General features: G+C 40.7%; 1 protein-coding gene across 2 annotated transcripts in view; it reads right to left on the bottom strand.

Moving 5' to 3' along the window:
• Positions 1-19,462, bottom strand: part of SBNO1 (strawberry notch homolog 1) — a 56,321-nt gene extending 36,859 nt beyond the window's left edge. The window contains exons 1-6 of one of the 2 annotated variants that reach the window (XM_040250616.1): positions 19,280-19,462; positions 11,040-11,171; positions 10,371-10,475; positions 8,419-8,728; positions 4,606-4,706; positions 956-1,052 (exon numbers count right to left, since the gene is read on the bottom strand). In XM_040250616.1, the coding sequence (XP_040106550.1) occupies positions 956-1,052; positions 4,606-4,706; positions 8,419-8,728; positions 10,371-10,475; positions 11,040-11,171 (745 nt within the window). In that variant the 5' untranslated portion in view covers positions 19,280-19,462. Of the gene's footprint in view, positions 1-955; positions 1,053-4,605; positions 4,707-8,418; positions 8,732-10,370; positions 10,476-11,039; positions 11,172-19,279 lie in introns of both variants that reach the window. The other variant, XM_040250615.1, reaches the window with a different exon arrangement.
• Positions 19,463-21,070: the final 1,608 nt, after the last annotated feature.

Here is a 21,070-nt window from a genome sequence, read left to right as displayed (position 1 = left end):
GTCGCAAAGAATCGGACATGACTGAGTGATTAGGCGTAGCATGGCTGATTCACCTTATATGGCAGAAACCAACACAACATTGTAAAGTAATTATCCTTCAGTTAAAAAGAGAGTAAAATAAATAAATCTATAGAAAGAGACTCGCTAATTAAACAGATCTAGGAAAACACTGCCTCAATTCATGCCACGAGGTTCTCCGCAGTGGCAGAGCACACTCCTAGGTTAAGTTCATTTTAAATGATCTAGGAAGTAGGGAACTAGAATCCATATTCAGTTGGTAAACAGATTTTTAGTTTAAGTAGTCTTATTAGTGACTTTTTATAGAAACCCAGAGAGTATGAGAAACAAATTCTAGCCATAGATTTTCCCATTTTATTACCCTCAGAAAATGAAAAGGTGAAAAAATTTATATATAAATTAAAAATTACTAATTTTCAACTTAATATACTGGCCACTTAAAAAAAAAAAAAAAAAAAGAATCACGGTCCTTGTGGGGAAAAGAGGAAGGAATGGTGTTAATTTAAACCACTGAATTCAAATAGCACATTTTAAGATTCCCATGCTTTTATAGCTTGTTTTAGATAAGCTGTATAAACTATAACGCTAAGATATATGTTTACATCTCCGTAATTTACTCTGATTTTATAATCACTGCTGATATGAGCAAAATTAACTTGAAAGGAAAAAGCTTTTTTGCTCTTGGTTTTAAAAGACTTCATTCCAAAACAAAGTTCTAAATTTGTGTAGGAAAATTAAAACTCACAGTAGAATTTTCATGTAGCTATTTTAAAACATATTATAGTTTAAAACATATTCATACACAGCTCATACTTATCAAATCCTGAGGTACCCAACATGGACAGATCCTAGTAGGTAACAATGTGTGGGGAAAAGTTTTTAAGTTTAAAAGGAACCCAGAGGTTGTTCATTATTTTAACAAATCTCAAAGACATACATTTTATTGGCATATACTCTGCATAGGTTTCCGCATGACCCATTTCTTCTTCATCTTCTTCTTCTGGTTCATCTTCCTCTTTCACAACAGGGACCTTCTGTAATACCCAGACAGCAAAATCAAGTAAGTCCAGAGAATGGAGGCCCAACCAACACACAGAAATACTCTTCTGCAGGAATACCCACTATCTTCATCTTGGAAGCAGGACTTGCCATTCTATAGGTTCCTAAAATCTAGGTCATACTCTATGGCTTCCCTGCTTCTCCAATGATGAGCACAGACAATCTGTGATGTGATGTTATCACAAACACAAACATGGATCACCACAGGGCTGGCTCCACCACCTTCTCAAACCAGCCTCCCTGATGCCCAGATGTCTCTCTAACCTCCAGTCTTCACTCTTCATTCCAATTCCAAGAACAGAAAGAACAAGAGGTTTGGAGGAAAAAGGTGGCTGAGCCCAGCAGCACATTCTACAACCTCATAGGCAGGAACTCTCTCTCTAAGTCTCACTCCCACCCTCTTTTCACTTCACCTCCATCTGTTTTCTTTCCCTTGGGTCCTAAAACCAAAACCCCAGAAAACTCAAGAGTTTAAATGTTCTTCTGAAACACAGAATTTATTTCAGACATCTGTGTCTCCACAGACACAAAAACAATACCACATCATCTACTCTACAAACACTGGCCCATCTCGAGTAAAATGACGAGTTATTAGTAACTACACCAGGAGAACAGCAGACCAGGAGAAGCCCAGACAGTCCCAGACAAAGTGAGTGAATGGCCACTATAGCCATGTTACCTTGTATTCCTCTACAGAATCTTAAAAGGGTAGAGACAGGGAGAACAGGGGATAGAAAGCCCTAAAAAAAGCTTCTTTTCACTACCAGCAAACTATAAAGGGAATCTCTTTATGAATGAGGGCTTACTCAAGGAAGAATGCAGAGAGAAGCTGTGAGACCAGAGAAAGACAAAGAGAAAACCCAGTTAGGATTTACACATAATGCCAAGGATAAAATGGTATTAAAAGGTTAAGATCAGGCTTCTCTTTTGTTTCATTTTTACTTAATCTAGGGCAGAATATGATGACACACAGATACTTAATAAATGTGGGAAGGAATAGGGAGATGATAGATAAACATTCAGCCAACATCAATCCATGAAGTCCTTTAGGAAAAAAAAGTCAAAAAACTCTTCTCAGGAAGTATGCCAAAATGAAACCCAGTTTCAGAAATAAGAGACCACATGGGGCTGGTCAAAGAAACAGACACAAACCCCAATTCTGCTGAATTTGTGTAGCCTTGGGCAAATCACTACATCCTCAGTCTTCCCTACCCACCCTTTGCACCTCTTCTTCATCTATAAAACAGGAATATATACTATACTAAATGACCAGCCTCCCTTCTCCCTCTACCTTAAAAATTTTTTTACCACAGATATAACTGGACGATTAGCTGGTCACAAAATTCAGGGACCAGACAAGTAATATTTCTAAGTCAGCTGGATAGAAAGTGGCAACTGACACCAAGCTTAGGGTGAAGGAGCAAAATGAAGAGGAGGGAAACTTTGGCACATGGGGAACATGTGACTAACACACAGGAGATGCTCACTACAACTCTACGTATTTTTATGTGTTGGCGACACATTCAAGATTTTTCAAAATAATGTGGAGGCCAAACAAAACACATGTCAACTGGTTCTGGTCCACAAACTACCAGTTTGCAATCTGTTAGATGTCACTTAACTACTAGGACAATACAGAACTTTTGACATGTTATGGGCAACATGGGCTGGACTAGAAACTTGAACACTGAAATCTTTAAGAAAAATACATACTTATTTTCAAAAAAATCAACTTTCAAGTAAGCTGTTGGCACACAATCACTAAGTAAACTGATACTGCCAGGATTTATTCTCCTGGTCCCTGTTCAAAACCTCAGGCACAAGTTGCTTTGCTGTCCCCCCAAGTCCAAATTCCATTCCCAGTCTTACCAATCCTCTGGTATCATTATGTACAGTCACCTCTTATTTTCTCTCTTTTTTTTCTTTCCCCTTACCTTTTCCATTCACCTCTGAAATTCCTCCAGTTTAGTTCCTTGTCACTTCCTTTCTGGATTACCTGACAACCACCTAACCTATTTCTTCTTCCCAATCCATCCTAAGTCACTAACAAGTCCCTCTACTTCCATCTAGTCGCCCTCCCTGGTGCTGCTCCAATTCCCAAATCTAACAAACTCAAGACCTTTCACAGAGCTCCCAGTCAACCATTCCAATTTCTTCCTGTAAGCCAAGTATCCCAAGCACACAGCTACCACCTTCTCTGTGCCTACTGATGCTGTAGCTCCCTTCCTAATACCCCCTCTCAGTTTCTCCATACTCAACCCAACTCCATGACACCTCCTCCATAAACTGAACTCCTACCAGGCCACCTGAGTCTCATCTTCCTCCAAACTTATAATCCTTATTGCGAGCATCACAATGCACCTCTTGCTGTATCTTCTACTACTACTTAAACCACATGGTGTTAAATTACGTTTATTAAAAGGGGGAACCAGAAACCCACCTCACAGAGGCAGGGTTAAACAATTATTAAATACAGGTATAGAATCAATTTTTTTGCCTTTTCATACAAAGGTCCGTGTAGTCAAGGCTATAGTTTTTCCAATAGTCATGTATGGATGTGAGAGTTGGACTATAAAGAAAGCTGAGTGCTGAAGAACCGATGCTTTTGAACTGTGGTGTTGGAGAAGACTCTTGAGAGTCCCTTGGACTGCAAGGAGATCTAGCCAGTCCAGCCTAAAGGAAATCAGTCATCAATATTCATTGGAAGGACTGATGTTGAAGCTGAAACTCCAATACTTTGGCCACCTGATGCAAAGAGCTGACTCATCTGAAAAGACCCTGATGCTGGGAAAGATTGAAGGCTGGAGGAGAAGGGGACAACAGAGGATGAGATGGTTGGATGGCATCACCGACTCAAAGGGCATGAGTTTGAGTAAACTCTGGGAGTTGGTGATGGACAGGGAGGCCTGGCGTGCTGCAATCTATGAGGTCGCAAAGAGTCAGACACAACTGAGGACTGAACTGATAGCATCAATGTACCTGAAGCATATAGCACTTTCAAAATGTAATTTTTAAAAAAAAGTTATTATATGGGGTGGGAGGTGGAGGGAGGTTCAAGAGAGAGGGGACATATGTGTACCTATGGCTGAGTCATGTTGATGTATGGCAGAAACAAACACAACATTGTAAAGCAATTATCCTACAATTAAAAATAAATTTTAAAAAAGTTATCATATAATTGCTTACAATTAAACCATTATATATCTGACAGTTTACAACTAGCTATATAATAAGGCTCAATGATAAAATGACTTAACTATGAAATACTTTTGGTTAACTCCACAGTCGTTTTTACTTATCAGACAGGATTCACAATAAAAAAGGTGTTAGTATTTTATGTAATATTCTATCAAATATGCAAGTTACAATCACCTTGTCTAGAACACATTAGCTTATTCCAGTGAGGTTTAATGCTTAGTTTATGTGGCTAAGACACTCTCCTTCACCTAAAAAATACACTTAGCCAAGGGTATAGCCAAGTGTATTTTCATACCACACAAAAACAGAGATACAGTTTTTGAAACTCACCATGGTCGGGGAAAAACTCCTCATTTTCATGTCATTTATCCATATTCTTGCTACTTCTTTATTAGAAGACTCTTTCTTTACTGTGCCATTGCTTACATCAGCTGATGAGGAGAGACAACTTACATTTTAGAACAAGACATTATTCAAACAAACAATTTTCCTACAGTTTAAAAAAAAAATTCAGTAAAATTTACCCACTTCACAAACAAAAGAATACCAATCTGCTTATTTCCAATTAAGCATTAGGATAAAAATATCCAGAGCTACATGTCATCATGCAGATAAGAATTGAAAACAAAAAGAAATGTGTGTACAGGAAATTTGAAAACTATTTATCAAAAAGACACCTCAACCAGAACACTACTTGGCAGTTTATTTCAAGACAGTTACCAAAGGCTAGCATTATTCTGCAGAGAAGGCAATGGCGACCCACTCCAGTACTCTTGCCTGGAAAATCCCATGGACAGAGGAGCCTGGTGGGCTGCAGTCCATGGGGTCTCAAAGAGTCGGGAACAACTGAACAACTTCACTTTCACTTTTCACTTTCATACATTAGAGAAAGAAATGGCAACCCACTCCAGTGTTCTTGCCTGGAGAATCCCAGGGACGCGGGAGCCTGGTGGGCTGCTATCTATGGGGTCACAGAGTTGGACATGACTGAAGTGACTTAGCGGCGGCAGCAGCAGCAGCATTATTCTGAGACACTTCACTTAGTTCATTAAAAAAAAAAAAACCCAACACCTGGTGTTATCACAGAGACAGAGTCAATCTCACTTAATCTGGAGGCAATTATTAACTTTCTAGGCAAAATAATTATTTCTTTTAATTAGGGGAAAAAAATTTAAAAATCAAGGAACTCTGGTCTTCCTCCCCTCAGAATAAAGATCCAAACAAAGAACCTGGGCTTCTATACTAGTGGTTTACACACTCTTTTTAAACATTAAAAACAGAACCTCTCAATCAAAGCAGAACTGCTTGACTGAGAAACCCAGAACCCCTGTAACCAGCCTCTAGCCATCCCTGAAGCATTCCCAGTACTGAGAATGCTTGAGATCAGTGTGGAAATCGCATCAGGAGAATGCATCAGCATCTTGTTTACATACTCTATCAAAAGATGGGGAGTACTTTGGTGGCCTGTCACTTTGGACTACACAATGACTAGGATTAAAGCATTAGATAAAGAAACTGGTACAGAAATAATAAATTTAAACTTGGGGACACAGATTTGTTTCACATGGAAGAGCCAGTGAACAGTTTCAGAGAAAGGACTGGAACTCAACTGAGACCAGAATCCAAAGAGAAACCCAAAGGGCTAAGGACTACAAAAGGGGCAGTATCCACACAGATAGACAGAAGAGAACAGGCACTGAATTCCCTGGTGGTCCTGTGGTTAGGACTCCATGCTTTCACTGCTGAGGGCCTGGGTTCTATCCTTGGTCACGGAACTAGGATCCCACAAGCGAGGCAGGGCAGCCAAAAACAAAAGACGAGAGAGACAGAGAACATGCGAAACCTTGCTCTTTGTTATTTCATTGTTCATCTTTCTTCCCTTTCAATAAAAAAAAAATGACCCTCTCCTACAACACAAAATTTAGTTTATCTTTAGTATTCATTCATTGTGTTTCTTTTTCATCCCTTCTCTAGTATGACAATTTCTCAGGCTTCCACACAAGGATGGCCTTGACTTGCAGTCATCTATCTTTTAAAAACTGTTACATTGGATGTAGATGTTATTGTACTAGATATTACTTGGTCAGCTTCAAATCTACCCTGTTTTGCTCTCTCAACTCTTTCCTCACAATGGCACAGCAGCAGCCTTTCTCCTCATTAAACCCAGACTTTAATGAAAACCAGCTTTCACTAACTGCTGATCAACCCTAAGTCTCCCAAGAGCCATTTCAGATCAGATGCTGCCCTGCACCTCAGCTAGGTCAGGGTCATAGTCCTGCTCTCCGTGACAAAGGTTGGAAATCAGTCCTAAGATAGTTAAAACGATTTCTCAATGAGCATCAAGTTGCCAGGCTTCAGTTAGTTCAAGACAGTAACCTACAGCCATAAAGCACAACCGTATGGACTCAAACAGAAAATTAGATTATCTGGTATTTTTTATTACATTTGTCACTGGAGACAATGTTAGTTCTGCATCACTCTACAAACACTCCTTGCCCATTCCTTCAGAATGCCCCCAGCCTTATACTTCATAAATGCAAGGACATTAGAACTTCCAAGCAATCAACTCTGCTGCAAAATTACATACGGTCTGCATCAGATGTTAAAACGTATCTCCCACAACCGGAAATAAAGCAGTTGTGTGGAAGGAGGAACTCTCTACTCAATATCTGTAACCTCATTCCAAGGGCCGAATGGGATGTTACGTATTAGTATAAATCACCAGGCAGGCAGGCAAATACTATTTAACTCAATGGAAAAAGGAAGGAAAGAATATCCTTCTCAAGAGTTCACATTTTGAGAATTCCTCAGCAGTCCAGTGGTAGAACTCCATGCTTTCACTGCCAATGGCACAGGTTTGATCCCTGGTCAGGAAGTTAAGATCCAGCAAGCCACCCAATTCAGCCAAAAATAAACAAATAAATTATCTGTTAAATAACTGAGCAATAAATAAAAGCCATTCTAAAAAGAAAAACTAACTGTAAAATTTACATTCTTTACACACAAATGAATTTCTAAAAAAAGTGGTCAAAGCACTGTTGAGCTTTTTCTCTTTAGATCTAAACCTACACTTAAAATATTAGATTACCTAATGGTAACTGTTGAACAATTCTTGTGAATATACTAAAATCCACTGACTTGTACCCCTTTAGAAGGTACAATGGTATGTGAATTACCTCAATAAAGCTATTATTTAAAAAGCATTATGAGTGCTCACTTCACAGAAAATATAGTGAATTATTTTTACAATAAAAGTTTATACATTTTTTAAAATATTTACTAAAAACACAACTACCAACAAGCAATGAAGCTAATGACAGGTAAGATCATAAAACTGTAGAAATTAAAAGAGCAAAGCATCAGCCTGTTACCTTAAGCATGGTCCAAAGACCCCCAGTAACAGCAACTCTAAAAAGTTCGTTAGAAACGCAGAATCTTGGGCCCCACCCCAGACCTATTGAATGTGATTCTGTTTTTTAACGAGACTCCCATGTAAGGACTTCCCTGGTAGTCCAGTGGTTAAGAATCAGGCTGCCAATGCAGGGGACATGGGTTAGATTCCTGGTCTGGGAAGATTCCACATGCCATGGGCAACTAAGCCCATGCACCACAGCTACTGAGCCCACACCCTAGAGTCTGAGAGCCATACTACTGAAGCGCAAGCACCCTAGAGTGTGTGCTCCACAACAAGAGAAGCTACTCCAATGAGAAGCCCAAGCACTGCAACTAGAGAGTAGTCCTGCTCGCCACTACCAGAGAAAGCCAATAAGTAACAGACAACTCAGCGCAGCCAAAATAAATAAATTTTTTAAATAAAAAGATCCCCAGGTGACTCATAGGTATAAAGTTTGAGAAGCAATGATTTAAAGGACTGAGAAAAATGTCAGCCAGCTATTCACAATATAGAAAACTCGAGATCTCATGGTGTTAAAAGAGCAAAGCATCAGCCTGTTACCTTAAGCCTCTCGATTTCATACATTATCTCAAAGCTTAACGCTTTTAAATGTTTGCTCCCTTGAAGGAGAGTCATGTAGACATCATCTTTCATGCTCAGTTCTTTCAAGACCTAAGTAAACCCCTGAAAACATACTGACATATCTTAACAAAGGCAGGAAGTTGACACTACTGAAAACAAAGACTTACTAGCTGCTGTTGCAACTGGCTGAGCAATATTAGCTGGTGGCTTCAGTTTCATGAGTTCATTCAGACTATTATTTTTTAGCAGGTCCTTCAGTTGAACTTGGTCTTTTGAAGGTGCAGAAGTCATGGCATTTCGTACTGCTGGTGCTGAGACTGAAGGGCGTGTGTTTGCAGTAGTCTGAATGAACTTGGTTAAAGTGATGGTTTGCCTATTCGTGGTTACAGGTGGTGTCTTAGTCATTACAATTGTAGATCCCAAGGTCGGAAGCTGATTTATTTGATTCAGCACAAACGTTGTAGTAGATGGAGGCTGCTGCTAGAAAAGAAAACCATATACATCACACCTGTGAAAAATTCTTTACTCTCTAGTGCAACTCATATCCATAAACAGAGGAGGCCATTTAAAAATCTAAAACTGACTTAAGAACCTTAGCTAACCACTGGCACTTCATTTCTAATAATCATTAGCTATCAACTACCTAGTTAAAGGGCTTCCCTGGTGGCTTAGTGGTAAACAATCCACCAGCCAATACAGGAGGTGCTGGTTTGATCTCTGGGTTGGGAAGATCCCCTGAAGAATGAAATGGCAACCCACTCCAGTATTCCTGCCTGGGAAATCCCATGGAGAGGAGTCTGAAGGGCTACAGTCCATGCGGTTGCAAAGAGTCAGACATGACCTAGCAACTAAACAACAACCAACTTAAAATACACCACTTTAAGGAAAAGAAGGTATAGCAGTAATGCTGAGGGCAGCAACCATAAAATGAGAGTATCCTAAGTAAGCTGTGATGTACAGCAACCCTACATAACACAAGGACTAGGAACATAATTTCTAATCCCAGCACCACTCCAACTAATAAGATAACCCTAGGCAAATCACTTTATGCCCGGAGGTGGGCTCTCAGAGGATCATTTTTCATGTCTAACATTCTATGATTCCTGTAGAGTATTTTTTGTCTATTGCACAGACTATACAGACGTTTAACTTACTAAGATAAAGCCACCAAGCGGAGTTTAAGTTCCTATGATATATGAAAAATCCACCCAGGTAAATTACAAATATTAGTGATAATGTGGATTCTTCCTTTGAGTCTAAGACAAAGCTATATAGCATTTTTTTTTTTTTAGTTGGGAATGGGAGTTAGGAGCTGGACAAAAATTTTTTAAATAGTCAAGATCTGAGGATAACAGTATGTTTGTGACTTCTACAACTAACAACTAAGATATTTTTGTAAGTTTAAATCTATTTCTACTTTCTGCCCCCTTCAAAGTATCTGTTATTTCTCCATGGCTTCTCTAGCAAGAATCTTCTAGATTACAATTTATCAATTTTAAATGTAACTTTCAATAATACTTTATCACAAAGTCATCAAATTTTAACCTAACAGTTTATCTAATAATTTATACCACTAGGGCTCTTAAATAAGTAATTTCTATGTTTAGGGAGTTCCCTGATGCCCTGGTGGTTAGGATTCCAGGCCTTCATTGCCAGGGCCAGGGTTCAGTTCTTGATAGGGGGAGCTGAGACCCCATAAGGCATAGCTGCCAACAACAAAACTGCTATGTTTAACATGAAATGAGGAACTCTACATTTAAAGCATAGTAATATCACATAATAATTATATGTGCCAATGGACCAAATTTATTAAAATGAAAAATGTAATGGGATAATGTATAGTTCATTTGTACTTCATGAGTTCTTGATCATTTTCAATAAATAAACTAAAAAGGTGTTTTTTTCCCTATCTTTTGATCGACATAACTAACAGAAGAGTGAAAGAAATGTTTTATAAAGTTCAGTTCAGTCGTTCAGTCATGAAAGTAGATGAGAGTAAAATATTGGGAAAGCAGCAAAAAGCAGAACTAGTGAAATAAACTATTTTATGATAAAGGTTATTTTCTGACTATAATCCTCAACTATTTTCATAGCAATGCCAAATCTAAATAATTCTTACCCTAACATTTAAAAGTGCCGGAGTAGGTACCGTCTCTGGTTCTTGTTTAACAGGAACTGCTGCTTCAGTCTCCAAACCTAGTTCTAATGCACTAAGTGGCACTGACTGGAGAGAAAATATCAGAGGAAGAAACAAAGAATGATGGCAGTGAATTCTGTTTCCAGAACAAGAGATGTATTTATTTCACTAAAATTAAAAAAAAAAAAAAAATCCAAGCTTTACATTCAAATGGAATGTAAAACCACTGATACCAGGTACAAAATAACAATATTTGCAAGCATAATATCTTCATTAAACTACAGTAACACCAGAATCTTATTTTTGCTTTCAGAGAATGTGTATCATGAAACCTACACAAAAAATGAAAAATGTTTGAAATCTCAGAAAAATGTTCCTATAAACTACAAAGACAAGTATTGAGATTAGTGGTCCTCGCATAATAACTCTAAGCAATTCATCTCTTGCTTTTATATCACCATATATCAAAGCAGAAAACGTCTTGATTTGCACAACAAGTATTTTCCACCTTGTGAATGAACACTAACACTCAACATGAAAATAATGTTCACATGCATATTTAAAGTTAAGACTTATTAATACCTATTTCTATAATAGAAAATAAAAATAAGGAAAAATTCATTTTTTACAGATGCTTTGGAAAACTCTTACCTGTTGTATGGGAGGGGTAGGTGTTGGAGTCGCAAGCCCCGCATCTCCACCATCAATATCAAAGAGGTCATTTGGACTAATTCCACTCTCGCTCAAAGCAGCAAGCAGTAAATCTTGCCCTGGTTCCACCATCTTTAGAACAAAATATTAAATATTAACATAAAAAACTTAAAATGACAACTGATACTCTTCTAAATATAAACCAATATTTTCTACCAAATCCATTCATTCAATATTTATGGAGAATCTTCTACATAGCAGGCAAAAACAGATGAAAATAGTCTCTTATCCAAAGAAATTCACATTAAGATGGAAAGGACAAGGGACTTCCCTGGTGGTCCAGCAGCTAAGACTCTGCGCTCCCAGTGCAAGGGGCCCAGGTTCAATCCCTGGTCAGGGAACTAGATCCCACGTACCACAGTGAAGAGTTCACAGCCAAATAAATAAATATTTTTAAAAAAGAAAGAAAAGCCACACTATGTAATTCAAAAATAAAGTGGATGATTTAAAATAAAAAAGGTGGAAAGGACAAAGAAGTATGTAAATCACAGAGTCTATGTCTACAAAATGCTGTGGGAACAGAGAAGGAAATGGTGAATTAACCTGGAGAGAGAGGTTACAAAGATGACAACGCAAGCAAGTCTCAGGTAAGAAATCGTCAGGCAGACAAGGATCTTCTGGATAGTGCATTCAAACTCATGGCAGCACAAAGATACTGGCACTCCAAAATAGATGGCTACAGTAATTCACCATGTTCACCGGAGGTATGGAAGCTCAGAACAGAAATATGAGGTTCGCAAAGGTGGAGAGAGACAGGAAATTATCGCCTACAGCCTGTGCACTATGCTAGAGAGCACATTTAATCTTATGGGCAACAGCAGTTACTAAAGGGTTTTCAAATAGAGAACTGCATGATGTAGTCAGATCTGTGGCTTAGAAAAATTACTCCACAGCAGTGTGGAAGCAAACTGAGAATGGGTAGAGTAAGACCAAAGCAGGGAGACATCTTAGGAAACTGCTACAGCAGACCAGGAAAAAGATGATATAGTGTTAACAGCAGGGTACAGAGATAAAGAACGGGGAATGGATTCCAGGATATTTACGAAGGAGAATCCCTAAGTTTACATAAAAGCTCAAAATGAAAGAGAGAACATGAAATACACACAAAGTATAAGCTGGTAGAGGATTAGAGTTAAGCCATGAGAAAATGGGGTTGAGGGGGTGGGGTTGAACACAGGAGACCTAAAGATACATGGAGTTCAGCGGGGCCGGTGTGTGTGTGGGGGGGTTGCCTTTTTCGAGTAGGCAGACACATTTTCAGTTGGAGTTTCCCAAGCCAGATCAAAGTATTCTACCACTAAGATGGATTTTTATCTATTTTGTAAGGAAAAATAAGGTTTAATAGAGCTTTCTCAATTTTAACTTTTCTCATTAATTTATCTGAAATAACCGATTTATACATACAAACATACTTATGGGCAATCTGACCACTTGGTTTTCTCAGAGGACTAATTTCATTCTACATAAATAATATTCTAATTTCAGTTAGTCCACTTGTTTTCAGACTGTGCAATAGAATTAAATGTTTCAGTATGCCCTACCAAAGAAAAAAAACGTTGTTAGCCAAGAATACCACGACTTCCCAACATACAAGAACTACTCTTTTAGATGAAATCAGGACATTTTAACAGAGAAATTCTCTACTAGATTAGTCTATGTCATCTGTACATCATTTAGAAAGATGTTCTAAAGGAAATATGAATGAGTTTCAGGTGGAAACCACAGACATTGAGAAACCAACTAAGGGGAGACCTGCTGTTTAAAAAAGAAAGGAGAGCCCAAAGAAGATTTCCCCAAAATTTTCCAGAGAAAAGAAAAGAAGTCTAAGGAAGAAAGCATTTTGAGCAGACAGGAGGAAGGGAACTGACAGTGACTAAGTGTCTTTTGAGCTTCCCTGAAAGTTCAGTTGGTAAAGAATCAGACTGCAATGCAGGAGGCCCCGGTTCAATTCCTGGGTTGGGAAGATCTGCTGGAGCAGAATACTGAAGCCCACTCCAGTATTCTTGGGCTTCCCTAGTGGATCAGCTAGGTAAAGAATCAACCTGCAATGTGGGAGATCTGGGTTCAATCCCTGGGTTGGGAAGCTACCTTGGATAAAGTAAATGCTACCCTCCAGTATTGTGGCCTGGAGAATTCTATGGACTGTATGTCCATGGGGTTGCAGAGACACAACTGAGCGACTTTCACTTTCACTTTTTTTTCACAAGCCTTGCAGCTTGTTTAGCTCTTCATGTACATCACTAGTCCATGACAACCCTTAGCAAGATAGGTACTACAACCCTAGACATGAAACCGAGGTTCAAAAAGCTTAAATTACCCACCCAAGGTCACACCTAAATTTAGACTTCTCAAACTCCCGAAGCCATGCCATCTCTTTCCAATCAGTAGATAAAGAAGTCAATGTTGGTGTGAAGTTTCAATACTTAACTTCAGAATAAATGCCTGTCTGAACTGGAATGGGGAGTGTTGATATTACACAGCAAGATGGAAATATGAAAGAACCAGATGCCAGAGGAGACAAGGAGAAATATCCCAACATGGATTTAATATAAAATTGACAAACTATTCTAATAAGGAAGTAATAAATAATAGTTGACCATACTTTACAAATTACTATTCTAGTACATAGTACACATGTACCAAGAGTGCTAAATCAATGCTTAAAAAAATACATTTTCAATTATAAAATACTTCACTAGGACCAATGACCTAACTAATTATACTCAAAAGTACACAAATATCATTAATTTATTTCAACAAAAAATCATCTAAGTGTTACTGAATTCATGAGCTTTTTGAAATATATTTTCTGAACTATCATTAAAAGTACAAAAATATCATTACAGAAGAGAAGAATTTGGGGAACAAACTTGTTGGCATTCATACAAGAGATAACAGCAACAGTTGTAAGTAACAGTATCAGTGATCTCTTCAAAGTTCATAGGAATCACAGTTTGAGACTCTCTGATCTGAGTAGTGACCAAACACTGACAATACCATAAAAGACATTGTCTTTCACGAACTATGAGTGAAAAAGATTTTAATTTTATACACATCTTATATACAAATAAAACCTAGAGCCTTTCTCTCAAGCCAATTGGGCAGAAATTTCCTATTTGTACTTTTTTTTTTGCAATGAGAAGCAGGGACGGGGATATAGAGAAAACATTTATGCCAGTGTCTAACTTCATTAAGCAAAAACCCTTAATATTTAATCATATTCCTATTCTGAAACTATTACAGACTCATAGAATTTCAGTGCTCAAGCTAACAGAGTCCCTAAAAGGTTATATTATGCAACCTTTTCCACATTTTACAAACAGGATATATTCCTGAGAGGGAAAACAACATTTTCATTTTGAAAGTATATAATGTAAACGCAAAAACCGTTATGTGCAAAAGAACTGTTACAGTGTCTACAAACATTTCACAGACCTCAGGTGACATTTAACAGGTAGCAACCTAATACTTTGTCCACCTGATGCGAAGAACTGACTCATTTGAAAAGACTGTGACGCTGGGAAAAATTGAAGGCGGGAGAAGGGGATGACAGAGGATGAGATGTCTGGATGGCATCACCAACTCAATGGACATGAGTCTGAGTAAACTCCGGGAGTTGGTGATGGACAGGGAGGCCTGGCGTGCTGCGGTCTATGGGGTCACAAAGAGTCGGACATGACTGAGTGACTGAACTGAACCTAACAAACCTAAAAGTTACTAACCACAGAGCGATTCTATTTCAAACAATGAACAACAAAAAGGTTCTATTTTTATCATAAATACTTTCAAAAATATCACCTGTTCAAACAGTACATCTATCAAAATATCCATGAAACTAAGAAATATCCTTGCCAGGAAAAGAATCCTGAGAAACAACAGCCAATCAGAAGAATGAAAGGATACAGTTCCCACTGAGAATACCAACATTGAAACCTATCAACAAAGACAAGGTTCTTTTTGTTGAAACCAAAGCAGATCTTTACAGCTCTGGAAAGACACAAGGGATGTATCTGCAGTGGGAGCAGCACACCACAGAGGTTGAAGTGGGAGTCAAACAGAACACATGGCTTCAAATACTGCTAGTAGAATGAGAAAGTCAAGTAATAACTTGACTCAGTTTTCTCATCTTCACCTGTGTTGATTAAATGTTATACTACTTGGGATAAATATTAGCTGCTGCTGCTGCTACTGCTAAGTTGCTTCAGTCGGGTCCGACTCTGTGCGACCCCATAGACGGCAGCCCACCAGGCTCCCCCATCCCTGGGATTCTCCAGGCAAGAACACTGGAGTGGGTTGCCATTTCCTTCTCCAATGCATGAAAGTGAAAAGTGAAAGTGAAGCCGCTCAGTCGTGTCCGACTCTGTGCGACCCCATGGACTGCAGCCTACCAGACTCCTCCGCCCATGAGATTTTCCAGGCAAGAGTACTGGAGTGGGTCGCCATTGCCTTCTCCGAAATATTAGCTACTAGCTATTAACTATCATCCTGATAAACATTACTTCAAAGTTCAAAAAATGTTTTTCTTCAAATTGCTGATGCAACACCTTATTTCCAGAATATAAACTTTACCTGTTGGCAATTTAATTCAATAATTAACTTCCATATTAGCTCTATAAAATACTAGCTCTCTTTCACTCAGGTCATACTTTCAGTTTGTCCAGTTAACCAGTATATCTAGAGGAAAGCGGCAGACATCTTCAGATGTGTACACATAGTATCATCATTTTTAAGAAGTATCGTTAAAAACAATTATCTTAGGGAGGGGACACAGGTATACCTGTGGCTGATTCATGTTGCTATATGGCAGTATGTTTGTCACTCAGTTGTGTCTGACTCTTGTGACTCCACGGATATATAGCAAAGGCCAACATAATATTGTAAAGCAACTATCCTCCAAAAAATATATATATATCTTTGCCTGAAAAGGATTTTTCTCATTATTTAATAGTGCTAAGCATGTCTGATTTTGACCCAACTTTTGTTTTTACACAGCCCGGATATCTGATGACTACTGACATTTAGCTTAAGAATCTGAAGGATAATGATCCACTTTGAATTTAACTGGTAAGTCCATCAACAAGTATTCATTAAGTGTCTACTGGGTACTGGTTCCTTAAGAATATTAGGTAGAAGGGAACGTAGATATAAACAAGTTTGCTAAAAAAAATTTTTCTTTACCTAAAAGGGTATAATCTGTATTTTTTAACACCTTCTTCCCCAAGCAGCAATTGCTCAGTGCCACGCCCCTCCCCTCACTCTTACTACAAAATCTATAGAAAGAATGGAATCACAAAGGAATGTGCAGATTATATACAAGTTCCAAAAATGTTTTGAAAAAGCACCATGAGAAAGAATGGGGGAGGAGGGTGAAACTATGTTCTCCATCACAACATGAAAATCAGATGGCTAGTCTTCCCAACATTCACTGTATGGTTGGACTTTTTTTTCTCTTAACTCTCAAAATAATCCATAAATTAAAATTACCTGTTATCTCCAGGAGATGAGATACTGAGGCTTAGAGAGATGAACTGTAACAAGTTAACAACAAAGCAAGCTTGGAGCAGAATTACAAACCTAGGACGGCTGATACCACACCCCCCAGATTCTGTGTTTTGAATCCCATACCAGTATGTTTCAAGCTGCTAGTCACAACACGATGAGTTGTCAAATAATTTACCTTATGACCAGTATTTTTTAAATGTTTCAAATACAGACTATTCAAATATGTTAAATACAGAACAGAATTAGTGCAGCACACAGTAAAAGGTAAACATTATTATATAAAACTCAGTTCTACGTGTGTATTAATGTGCTAGTTCACAATATAAAACACATTTCTTACTATGGAATACAGTAAAAAGATTTGAAAATCATTGCTCTGTGTTACATACTGTCTCCTAAGAAGTAAATAAGCAAATTAATTTGATGGGTTTTGTACCATATATATATTTTTTGTTCATAAGAGAGTTCCTGCTCTTCAAGAGCCTATCCTTTCCATCTATAGAAAACTTCAGTGGTATCCCAAGGCTGTCCTTAATACTCAGTTCAGCCACATCAAAATGGATCTGTCAATTAGCATAAAAAAAGACAACTGCAAAAACTTAAGGATTACATCATTTTGGTTACTAATTGGGTATTTAACGAAAAACAATTCCTCTCAGAAAGTATCCTTCTTTACTCCAATTTTCAAAAACCCACAGAGCCTCATGAAAAGTCAGGTAATTCGTGAAGACCAGCCCTCAGACCTGCCTGCCTTCTTACTTCATAAGCAGGTCAGCAAATCTCAAATCAAAGCTCAATTTAAAGACTAAGAAAGGCCAAAATGTTATCTATACCTAAAGTCTTCGCGGGTTGGCGCGGGGGGCGCGAGGACGACTTTAAAAATCTCCATACTGCATATTTTAAATGGTAATCTCAGTAACGCCCTTAAAACCTGTAAAACTGTCTGAAACATAAAAGCATTCAATGGACGAATGACTGGATGAATGAATTCATCAACTATAAGTCACTCACTAAGCCTCCCTTTTTAACACTTACCCAGCAACTGAACTAAAATTTACTTAAATTTCTGAAGAACTGTAAGGAATAAATTTAGACTGGAAATAGACTGGGAGATAAAAAGCAGAAGCCAGAGGAAAACGGTAAAGATGTCTTCTCCGGTAAGGTAAACACTGCAAGCAACTTCTTTAAACATGAAAATAAAACGTCCCCTTACTTGCAAAACTAATGTCCTACCAGCAGTAAATTCTACATTTTACCCTAGAAATTCTGTACAGACTATCTTTAGTGCAGTGATGAAGGCTTTCCCCATTGCTTACAAAAATTAGTTCTGACTGCCGTAAATAACCGGGAAAATATGGGACCCCTTCGCACTGTTAGCTGGTTTAAGTGACTGCAACTGTTAGGAAAAGCAGCGATAGAGAGCAACTAAGGATTTGACAGCTTTCTGGGCCCTCCTTGGCCGACACTTTAGAACCCCATTCCGTCTCTAATTCTGGTTACACTGAGAATATGAAATATTTAACTCAACATAAACTGCTAATAATCAACTTCAAAGGTCAAAGGGGACCCAGCTTTTAACCTTCTCTCATCAACACGTGTTCAGTACAAACTTCCGGGTGCAGTTACAATTGGCTGCGCAATTCAATGGATAAAAACGTTGCTTTCTTTGACTCTCATTTTCTCTCCCGTTCTTTTCCCACGTTTCTCAACCAGCTACTCCCCAAAACAAAAGCCTCCCACAGTAAACCGAGCACGCACATAAAAAAGAGCTTCTCTGCGCGAGGATCAAGTTAGTGGTCCGCAAACATTAACCAAACAGAAGCACAAAGCCGGGGTGGAAAGGGGAGGAGCTGGATGCCAGGGTCAGGAAAGAAACAATCACAAGGGTTCAGGAACATCCAAATCTCCTCAGCGGTTAAACCGACTTCAAACCACTTCTGGGAAACCACCAGCATACACTGGTTTGGGGAACTTTAGATGCTCGTTACGCCAAACACTCTCAAAGTAAGCAAATCTCCAACCGACTTGCTCCTCCACAGAGATGCCTGCTTAGCGTCTAGGAGGCGGGCGAGAGAGCGTGGGGCAAAATTAACCTCATCATTGGGTGAAGCGTGAAGGTGGCCCCACGTGTCCCACGAACCGTCCCCACCACCCCGACAGCGAGGTGACCAGCAAATTGTAGGTGCGGTGTCCTGACGCTCCCCGCACTCTCGCCCTGAACCAGAGCAATCCTTGGGTACGAGGACTTTTGAAGGATTGCGGAGCTCACTTTCCTGCGGGTCCCGGGACCTCACAGACCCCTGGTCTAGCCGCGGAACCAAAGGGGGCGACCCAAGCAGAGCCGGAGCCGGCGTCCGTAGACGCTGACTCCTCGCTTAAACGAGGTGTCTCCAACCCCGGACAGCGGGGCCCTCGGGGCCCGAGAGCCCCACGCGCGGCGACCGCAGGGCCCGGCGCTGACGGGCTGAGGAAACGAGCGCGGCGGGGCCGCCGCCAGGACCGTGCCCCCGAAGACCCCGGGGTGCGCAGCGGAGGGGGCGGCGAGGGAGGCCCCAAGCCAGGGTGAGGTGGCGGCCCCCCCCAGCCCGGCCCCGCACGGCCCCCTGAAGAGGGTGGGAGTGGGAGGCTGTCCGGGAGAAGGAGTGTGGAGGCAGAAAAGGGATAAGGGGTGGACTTACTTTCCCCGCCGGATCCGACACCGGAACAGATTCTCTCAGGTGACGAGAGCTTGAAGAACCAGAGGCGACGGGAGCGGAGGCGGCGGTGGCGGCGGCGGCAGCGGCGTCCGGCTCTGCCTACCTCCCCGCCGCCATCTTGACGCCCCTCCCCCCAACCCCCCCGCCCCACGGGGAAGGGGTGGGGCGACGGATGAGGCGCCGCGCGCACGCAGCGCGCGCCGCGCGACCCACGTGACTTCCTCCCGCCCCCAACACCCCACTCCCTAGCACCTCTCCGCCCCGCCTCCCTCCTAGGTGAAGGAAGATGATTCCCACCCCCCCATGACTGCCCCCTGCCTTCGCCGCCAAGCACGAACTCCGTCGCTCCCGCCGACCGGGTACCAGTGGTTGGATCCAAGGGAATTCCGGAACCCAAACGGTCCATTACCGCGGCTCCTGGGTGGGCGAGGGGTGAGGGGGCCGGGTTTTCGAGAAGGGGGAGGGGGGAAGGCGAAGGCCGCCTAGGAGAGTCACGTGTCTACTGCTTCCGCCGGCGCTCGAAAGACCTCGCGAGAATTCCGTTCCTCCGCCCTTTCTCCCCCGCGGGCTGTCGGGAAGAAGGTCGGTGCTTTGACTTGCCACGAGGAGGTCAGCTGGTGGGCCGGGCGCATGCGTGCCACACCTGCTTTCAAAGTCCGGCTAGGAGGGGCCTGAAGCTGTTTTGAAAACGTTTTTGGTGTGTGGCTTTGGCCCAGGAAGTTATCTAGTAGTGTCTCTGTCACTTTGAAACGCTTGTTACCTTAATGAATTCTAGAAAAAAATATTCGCCTACTTATTGCTTCTTAGGCTTGCTCAGAGCACTTTATTTAATGTGAAACCGCAAGTAACTGGAGCCCCTCGGCTGTTGCATTACCATAATCAGATCCTAAGGAGTGAGAGCGCGGTTAGCCCCTCTTTCTCTTTTTCTCGCGCACACCCACTAACCTGAACAAACTGTTGCTCTCAATTAATGATTGCTGCAGGTCTGTTGCTACCCCACTCTCTTCCTTATTTTTGTATTCTCCGTTATGATTTTTGTTATTGGTACTACTACTAAATGACCTGACCCAGAATAAACAAATTAACTTGGTAACCCTTTTGTAAAGTCATCCTGAGAATGCTGTTTGAACCCGTTGCTTAGGTAATGGGCACGCTGGGTGATTCTTGCCCCCTACCGGTGGCGCGTCGAACTCGCTTTGTGCTCAAAGCAAATTTAGTGGTTTGGTTAACTTGGAGGTAAAAGTGTGAGCTCTTCTAGAGACAGTATGGGGCTAGGGGAGAGGGGGAAAAAATTACGGCAAGAATAATTGAGTCTTCCAACGTAGTGTCTATATACATAAATATGTATTGTTCAGTTCAGTCGCTCAGTCGTCGTGTCCGACTCTTTGCAACCCCGTGGACACAGGCCAGGCTTCCCTGTCCATCACCAACTCCCGGAGCTTGCTCAAACTCATGTCCATACAATCAGTGATGCCATCCAACCATCTCGTCCTCTGTCGTCCCCTTCTCCTCCTTCCTTCAATCTTTCCCAGCATCTGGGTCTTTTCTAATGAGTCAGTTCGTCACATCAGGTGTATTGCAGCTTGAGCGTCAGTCCTTCAATGAATATTCAGGACTGATTTCCTTTAGGATGGACTAGTTTGATCCCCTTGCAGTCCAAGGGACGCTCAAGAGCCTTCTCAAACACCACAGTTCAAAAGCATCAATTCCTGTGTATTATATATGTGTGCTGCTGCTGCTGCTGCTGCTAAGTCGCTTCAGTCGTGTCCGACT

The sequence above is a fragment of the Oryx dammah genome, unplaced genomic scaffold, assembly GCF_014754425.2.
Source record: "Oryx dammah isolate SB20612 unplaced genomic scaffold, SCBI_Odam_1.1 HiC_scaffold_12, whole genome shotgun sequence".
Taxonomy (NCBI): Eukaryota; Metazoa; Chordata; class Mammalia; order Artiodactyla; family Bovidae; genus Oryx; species Oryx dammah.
This window is presented reverse-complemented; position numbering and strand designations above follow the sequence as displayed.